This window comes from Xiphias gladius, chromosome 12 (genome assembly GCF_016859285.1).
Source record: "Xiphias gladius isolate SHS-SW01 ecotype Sanya breed wild chromosome 12, ASM1685928v1, whole genome shotgun sequence".
Classification (NCBI taxonomy): Eukaryota; Metazoa; Chordata; class Actinopteri; order Istiophoriformes; family Xiphiidae; genus Xiphias; species Xiphias gladius.
In genome coordinates, this window is record NC_053411.1 from 7414658 (window position 1) to 7423501 (window position 8844).

The 8844-nt window shown below is 40.7% G+C and overlaps 1 protein-coding gene across 1 annotated transcript; it reads right to left on the bottom strand.

Moving 5' to 3' along the window:
* Positions 1 to 599: 599 nt before the first annotated feature.
* On the bottom strand, positions 600 to 3214 carry LOC120797107 (DNA damage-inducible transcript 4-like protein). Its single transcript, XM_040140401.1, has 3 exons — positions 3060 to 3214; positions 2674 to 2828; positions 600 to 2153 (listed from the first exon to the last, which is right to left on the bottom strand). The coding sequence occupies exons 2-3, from the start codon at positions 2762 to 2764 to the stop codon at positions 1663 to 1665; spliced, it is 582 nt and encodes a 193-aa protein (XP_039996335.1). The 5' UTR covers positions 2765 to 2828; positions 3060 to 3214; the 3' UTR covers positions 600 to 1662.
* Between the last annotated feature and the right edge of the window lie 5630 nt (positions 3215 to 8844).

An 8844-nucleotide genomic window follows, 5' to 3' on the forward strand; every position in this document is an offset into this window, starting at 1 on the left:
CAGGTTCACACAAGCAGCTGGTGTGCTTATATAAACAGCTACAGCAGTGCATGTGCAGAAGCTGCTAGTTATATGTACGATCTTGACCTGACAAGTAAATGACCTGTAGCAGGAGCTGGAATCAATAAAACCTTAATAATGATAGTTGGTTCAGTGTATGAACTTGCAAGATCAAATAGTAGTGCTAAAAGCAGTGAGTGGTCATTCTTGATTGGGTCATATTTTCAGACTTTAGACTAGGCTCTATAGATAGAAATGTTAAAGTGATTACCACTGTTTAGCACTTTCTATGAATTAGTAATGCCAAATAAACATCATGGTTGCATATAAAGTTTTCTACAGTAAGTGCTCGTGGCTGTCATGTCAAAGCTTTTTTGTCATACTAGTCAGGATCATGCATAAACATACACCATATTCTTGTAGAGATCTTGTTTTGCCTTTTGTCCTCTTTAAAAAGCCTGCATTGTGCCACTGTTGCCTGCCCACTCCTGCAAGCTTGCTCACAGCCCCAGAAGATGTACAGTAATGTACTGTGAGTGATGGACAAAATTACTCAAGGCTCAACCAATAGCACACACAGAATCAAGTCTACAAATGTAAAATAAGGTTTAAATTTTTTATTGTCTAATAGACAAGAGCTAATTTCCTTCAACGAGAAGTTCACATGGCATAAAAAAAAAGAAAAGAAAAGAAAGAAACGAAAGACTTTGAAAAATTGTAGGGAATTTGTGAAGGAAAAAAAAAAAAAAATTGCAAATTTCTAGCTGGACATCCAGTAATTTCTTTGCAACATCCCAGTTAACAAATTACTTAAAAAAACAAATAAGCTTTTACATTTTGATGAACCATCCTTTTAATAATCTATAAAGGTTCTGCATTGAAAAGGTGTGTCTGGAGGGGGTATAAAAATAAAAATGCAATAAAACATTTACACTAAACATAAACATAGCTGTGATCTGAAAAAAAAAAAAAAAGCAAAACGTACATTTCTATGACATTTAAGGCATCCACATTCCCTTAGTGTGAGAAGCCCACACCAAGACAGCAGCATCTTCACAAGACATTCAGTCTTAAAAACGTCTGTAGCCCTAAATACAGCATTGCACAACTAGCTACATATGGCCCCCAAAGACTAAATTTCAGTCTCCTGTTCAAGCCGAGGTGTGTTTACTGTTGAACACATTCAATGTATCTGGAAACACGCAGATGCATCAACAAAGTGGCTAGTGTCCTAAACAAAAGTGTACCCACAGTATGTCCCTCTCAAACATGTTGATGTGAACATAGTTTTACATTCACCGGCAAAATGTACAATTTAAAACCGTGTTTGAATAATAAACTCTTATTAGAAAAAAACAACACAAAAAAAACAAAAAGACAAACAAAACAACATCCTGGATATTATGATTTTGCTGATAAAAATGCACTTTTAGAAACAATGAAGCCAAACCCAGAACTATCAGGCTCATTTCTGCACAAGCGGTTAACTTTAAATCCCAAGTTCCAAACTAAACTGACTGGCTACTAATAGTTGAAATGACAAACCGTACTGTACAAAAACACTGTAGAAAATATGACACTGCTGGGAGCGTCATTTACATTTGGGCAGAAGTGCGTTTACCCACAGAAATCCCAATATTCCACTCTCGTCCCTCCTATAGTTCAGCACTCCTCTACCACGGTACCAGCCGAGGAGGAGTACAGCTTTTTTTTGACAAGCCGGAAACCTGGGCTCAGTTTGAGTACGTGCCTGAAAGTTGGGCCAAAGCAGGTTCCCATAAAGAGGAAGTCCCTTAGGCTGGGCCAGGCGGTACCATCCTGCTTGAACACGAGAGTCAGCTCAAAAGTGGGCACCACGGTGGCATCGTACACGATGCGCTCTAGCCGCTTGCAGCCCTTGTCCAGCTCCAGGAGGACGTAGAGGACGCAGCCGCGCAGGCCGCAGGGCTCGCAAGATGCCAGCCGCAGGACTTCGCGAGCTATTCTCCGCGTAAGCTTCTCTGGTACCAGCACAGAGGAGCAGTGCAGCGTCGTCTTCTTGGCTCGTGACAGGCAGTTTTCAAACATCTTGGCCAGCTGTTGACAGGTTCTGTCCTCAGTGACATCTGCATTCCTCTGGGGCTCGGCCAAGCAGTGATCCCAGAAATCCAGTTCTGCGAGAACAATGCAAAGTTGTACATTTAGGAAACAATGCCAGCTTTCTTATTTGAACAAACATACTAACTGCAGGTCAATAAATGGTTATTTCAAGACAGCAGCGTGCACAAATCATTAAATGTTTTATTTTAACCAGTTTTGAACTACAAATGCAAAAGTGATTGTGGTAATTCATCTCTTTTGCATCCTGTGTGTTTGCTGTGAAACCTCACAGACAGACTGCTGAAATGTCAGGAATAAAACCAGTGCCATGACTGGTTTTGCTGTACAATTATTATTATTTAGCTTTGGACAGAAAAAGCTGCTGCTGGATTTGCTATTATACGCATGTTGCTGTTGTGCAGACAAGCCGAAGGGATGACTTCATCCTGTTGACTTCCCTCTCTCCGTCCCCCTCCCCTCCACTGCTGCAGCCATGCACCATACAGGGATAAACAAGCACACAACTGGAAGTGTCCAGCAACCTGCGGGTTCGCCACGCAGACAGAAACGCAGAGAAAAAGCCAGCACAAGTACCTTTCTCAATGCAAGCCTGGTCATATCTTCGGTCGACCAAGTCCGAAATGCACTCGCTGCTTTTGGTCTTCAGTGTGCTTGTGGCAACCATGGCGACGGTCTTGGTTTCCACAGGAGCGGGCTGTTTTCCTGCGGGTTTTTCCGGCGAAGCGGCCCTGGAAAGCGACGTCGCAGCGTCAGTGCAACAGCCGAAGCGGACTGTCCAGGCTCGGGAGGAGACAGGTGGCTCGCTAGCATGTAAATGCTTCAAAACTGTCAAGATGTAGCCTCTCTCTGGACAACCCGCCCCCCCCCCTCACCACCACCCCCACCAAGCAGAACTCGACTGCTGTGACTCTTCATTCCTAGCTCAAAAAGCCGTTGGCTCCAAACATTAAATTACTTACCTTAAATATTATTTACTGCAATAAAACGGTTCCGGACGGGGTCCTAATAAATAAATTCGCACGCGCACGCCGGCTTCTTCGCCCGCACTTACTTACACACAGACACACACACACAAACACACACTGCAGCGGGCAAACTTCTGAGGGGTACTTATACCTTCCTGCCACTCAGCTGACGCGAGGGTTTGACCAATCGGGGCACACGTCCCGACGTCGGGCCACAGCTCTTCCCTGGTGGGCTGCGAAATGGCGTTTAAATTAAACAGCTGACCAATGCATGAGGAGAATGTTTGTGTTGCTACACAGACTGGCGCACAGACTGCAGATTGTGGAGGGAAGTGCGGGGATGTTGTGGAATGAATCCACTTCGACCCAGCCTTTCTTTTGTTTCTACACACGCGTCCATCCACCTGTTCCACAATAAATTAGTCATTATTATTATTATTATTAAGGTATACACACCATCAAGTTGACCAAACTCAAACCAAGAATGTAGACTAACACACAGGTCAGGTTTACCGACCACTTTTTATCATTAAAAAAAAACAACGAGTTTTTATATCATCATGTCATCAAGTTTTATTCAGTGCCACTGTTCAAAATAGTCCAATTAGACGCACAGGGTATTGCGATAGCTTAAACACTTCATTCACAGAAGCATGTCATTATTTATCCTTGAGATTTTTTGGATTTTCTGGGCTGATGACCAAAGACACGTTTTAATCTTAGGCCTCTGTCATTTCAGATTACAAGCCAGTGTGAGTTTGATTTGGAATTTTGGAAGTACAACCTTGCAGTAATAACACAGATGTTGTTGTGGGATGCTACGAAAATAATTGTTTTTCTTTTAAAAAAAATCTTTGCTGAAATGATGATGTGTGTTTTTATTTCCAGGTTTTGTAGTAGATATCCATTAAGTTTTTATAAGACAGAAACTTCAAAATACATGTGTCAGCCTTAGAAACCTTCTATAGCAAACCAACTGAATGTCATATTTTATTTGGTTAGACACCTAACCTCATACATAAAATGTTGTATTTATTCCATTTCAAACAAGGGATTGCTGATCAGGAAAATCTACACTTTAAAAGCTGAGGAACACGGAGTATTTTCAGCAAAATTAACACATTCAAACGCAGCACTTGTCTTGAAATAAGAGGCAGAACCATGAATTTGGAGTTTCTTGGCTTGATCTTAGGCTCTTTTCTTTGGAACCTTCACCCACTAATCCCGGGTCAGGGGTCTGCAGCAAATGTAGCATTAGTAGTGGTTGCCATGTGAAAAAAAATACTCAAAAATAGAAGTTCAGAGGATGAAATCTATTCTGAGTGGCTTTCACCTCCCGCAGGGATGAAATTATGTGCAAAATAAGCAAAGTATTTTCCCACATGGATCTTAAAACAAATAGAAACTGATATCTGTGGCCTTTTCCAAGTTTATCTGGGGTTCTTTCACATGAGGGAGGACGCCCCTTGTCCTGGCATACCGAGCCAAAATGCCTCATCTCACTGTATTTGTATATGCATGTGTGTGTACATTTGGCAGGTAAAAAACTGAGCACATTTGCTCAGCTCATCAGCGGTTTGTCCCTCATCATACACTGTTGCACCAGAAATCTTCTCCCAGTAACTGGATCTGCCCCTCGTACCCTCGGCAGCTCTGCTGGCTAAAGGGTAAGGGAATCCAGTGGAACAGAGAGAGAGAATGTGTGCTCTCCTCCAGTCACATGGGGAGAACTAGATATGCCTCAGAAAGAAGTCACATGCTTTAGCTAGTGTTACTGGCTTTGTGTATGCGGGCTGTTTAATTCATGTAAAAAAAAAGTAAGTATTCAGGCTATTTGCTACATTTAACCATGGTGTGGGAACAGGTCAAGGTAGTCTTAATAGGATTTAAGTGTCGAGAAGGTTCCCTGTTTATTTCTGTGAAGAAAAAAAATGCATAAATGGGCTGACAACCGCTGACATGTTCCTATGCTTACGATATTTATCAGTTAACCTTCTCTTTGATTTAATAACAATTTATTTTGCAAAATGATGATATACAGTCAACTGACCAAAGTGATTATGTGCTTCTACCTGATGTTCAAATTTATCCACTTTCTTAGAAAATAATAACAATATTGACTATTTGATCAGTGGCAGTGCATGCTCTGACAACAAAGAAAGAAAAGGTTTCTGGACAGTGCCGTTGAAACTGTCAGTTCAAAAATGCATAACATCAGTGTTCGTTATGACAGCAGTTTTAATGAGGTTTTGACCTAAATTTATGTTGAATATACAAGGTCACTACAGTTGCTGAGAAAGCTTGTACACTGAATCATAAAAACTTAACAAGCAGGAGATAGCATCATTAAGTGTTTAAAATGCCATCTACCGTATGCAGGTCAACCCAGGAAAAGCTGAAAAAAATAGCAGAAAATAAGTTTTCATTCGGTGAATAAATCTGAAGTTTTGAGTGTTAGCTTCGATTAAATACTTAAGCCTTATATTTAAAAGGTATTTTCTGTAAAATAGACTTTAAAAAGGAATTTATGGTAGAGACAGAGCCCAAAATCTGTCCTTATAGTGTCCAACTCTTATATACAGATGTTTTTATACTTTGCAGCAATGTGGGTTAACTGTGCAGACTGGGTCAAATGTAGTGGTGCACTGATTAGCGCAATGTCTCTATAGCAGATGCATACAATCATATGGGCAGTAAATCCAGGGCAATGAAATGACTATATTTAGCTGTGACAGCAACATTACTCCATGCGTGACCAGTGTCAACAATTGAAAGACTGCAGCAGATTCATAAAAATGAAAATCATCTGGGAAACAACATGCTATCTTGCGAATACGGCAAACACGTACGTTCCAACAATAATAATGTTTTTGAAGTGTGCAGAATGAGAAAATTAGGTAAACTATGCAAACAATACAAATTCAACTGTCTGGAGCACATTACTGTTTGAGGTCCCAAGTTGCATTTTTTTCGGATCTTTTTCCACCTTACAGCTCAAACAGAGCTCAGAAACAGAGCCAGAATGATCTCCAAACTCATGCATGAAGTGACACTCTGCAGCTGAAAGCTCAGGAGGCTTAATGTGTTTACAGCAACTGTCAGATCTCTGCAAGATCAATCCATTTGTTGAGATGTTTCCCATGTATTTTATTCTGCCTCTATATTAATTTTGCCTTTTTATGTGCAGCCCCATCTGTCTGTAGTTTTCCGTTTGTCTGTCACACTGGCCAGAGCTTGATAGAGTAATGCAATCTCACCTGGACTTCAATTGTTAAATAAAAGTTAAGTCAATCTTGCTCTTTCGCCATGACCTTAAAAGATAAAAGAGCAGAGACTGGGCTAATAATGAGAAGCACCTCTGCTTGTGACCTTCAGTCCCTGTTGGTAAGGGGAGTCAAACCAAATCTGCTTTTGAATTTGTTCCATGTGCCAACTCCTGTTTCCCTGAATGAGGCAAAAGATGTTTTGCTTCAGGTTACTAATCCATCACAGTTCAGATGAACCTTGTGTTATCCCCTGTCAAGATGCCTGGTATGCCAGGCTGGCATCACCCTCTGATAAGTGCAACATGCTGCTTGTTGCACCCAGTTCCCTCCACCATTAAACTTAACAACAGGAGCCTCTTAGCTGAGCGGCATTTCTCATGGGAGATAGCTGGGTGCACGTGTGCATGCGGAGGAGTACTCCTGCTCGCCTTGCACGCAGCTGACACGTCTTTAACTGAAGAAGAAAGTCCCCTCGAGTAAAAAAGTGTGGAAAAAAAAATGAGAAGAGATTTTTGACTTTGTTAGAGCGACCAGGCAAAATATTTACATGGTTTCCATTTACTCAGATAAATAATGTTCTGTTCCTTTCTGTTATTCACATCTCCTCTTCTCTTTTTTGTACTGTCCAGATGAGGTCCCCACAGACCTCAGATCATATCACGTAACCCTCAAGTACCCAGTAAGGCCAATATCATAATTTATCAAAATTTGTTCAGAGAGGAGCATTTGATGTTTGAAGGATTCTATATGAAAGCCCCTGCAAACATACAAAAACCCCAGTCCCGTTAACACCTGGCTTTAATGCATATTTAATGATTGTTAGAATAATATGACTGTCGCTTGTAGCTGTGAAAGTTGTGTAGTTTTGGCATGAACGAGCAGCATGAATGAATAGAATAGACCAAAGGCCACCTGAAACCAAAGGACTCTGTTTACTGGACAAACACAAGGGCTCCACTCAGAGACATTTTCAATGCATTTCTACCACAAATCAACATTTTGTGTAATTTCAGGCATCTCAAATCTATTAAAACTGGGCATGCACGGTATGTACACCAAAATATACATTTTTAGCTGTCATTTGGTCATATTATTGTGTTATTTATGAATTCAAGACCATCTAAGGATCTAACAATAGGATGGAAATTTTAACTAAGTCTAGTTAGGTTTCTCCTGCAGTACAACACTACTGAGGGAGCAATTTGCAGTGTGTTATGTTGTACATTTTTATTGTTGCACTGCAAACATTAAAGATTGAGAGACTTAATATGTGGAAATTAGCTCTGTCAGTTTTCTGAAGCATGCTGTAGTTTCTCAGTCAGCGAGATAGCTGCCTTACAAAGGCAATATGGAGCGAGGTTCCATTTTGTAACAGAAAAAAGCACCAGAGTGAAAAGAATTCAAAGGGCAGCGTTTATATTGAGTTTTCGCTGTCAGACTCGGAGCCACATGGAAATCGGAGGTGAACATATCTCGCAAAAGGAAGATTAACAGCGAGACCTAACACTGAGTAGATAGTAGAGTGAGGCTGAAAGACAGAGCCTGGCACGAGATCCCGAATGTAACTCAGCCAATGCCACAGCTGGTAAGGCATTATAGTTGTGTGTGGTCGGCCTTCTGCCAATCTGTTTACTTTCTCTTTGATGGACATGTGCCCACAGTCAAAGCTGTTACCCGGCGTCAGCTTACAAAGGACACAGATAGAGCCAGTGCTAATAACACCGTGTGTGAATCAATTCATAATGGAGGCCATGTTTACAAAATGGCAAAAGTCACTCAAATTTTTACCATGAAGTATGATTGATTCCACAAAACAGCAGATTTTATTCACACTGGCTATGAACTTATCCCTCCTGCACTTAATGAATGCTCTGTTTTGAACCTCAGGCAGTTACACAGAGTGAGATTTTTACACTGGTTGCCTAAATCTCACTCCTCTGTTAACAACCTCATGAAACGCCTCTGCAATAAACATTAGCTTTGGAACAGGGGGCAAAACCATGGCTGCCTCTTTGTCTTGTGTGGATTGTCTGCTCCCTCTCGTGGCGAATCACTGAACTGACACTGTGGGCGGTGACCTGTGTTTCGTACACGACATTACACTTCATTTACAAGCAACAAAAAGAAAAACAATGGCAGATTTGTTTTTTCAGTCTAAGCTGGCAGGATTATTGCATTCAATGAGTTCTTGCAGCCAAATAAGAAAACCTAATAACAATAAATATAGAGGCTAAAAATGCTCAATGTCATTAAGTGTCAGTATCATTTTGCAGCTAAAATTATTCACTTCCCCCATTATACATATCGGAAAAAAACTAACACTGTACTACATTATGTTATTAGAATAAATAACTGTTTAAAGATCCTGTCACTTTAAATATTTTGTAGAGCAAAGCTCTCAAACAACAATTAATAGTCATTTGACATATGCGATATCAAACCAAACTAACGTGCAAATAATGAAAAGGATAAGTTCAAGATAGCATCTGGTGAACTCAAACTGCACAACAAAA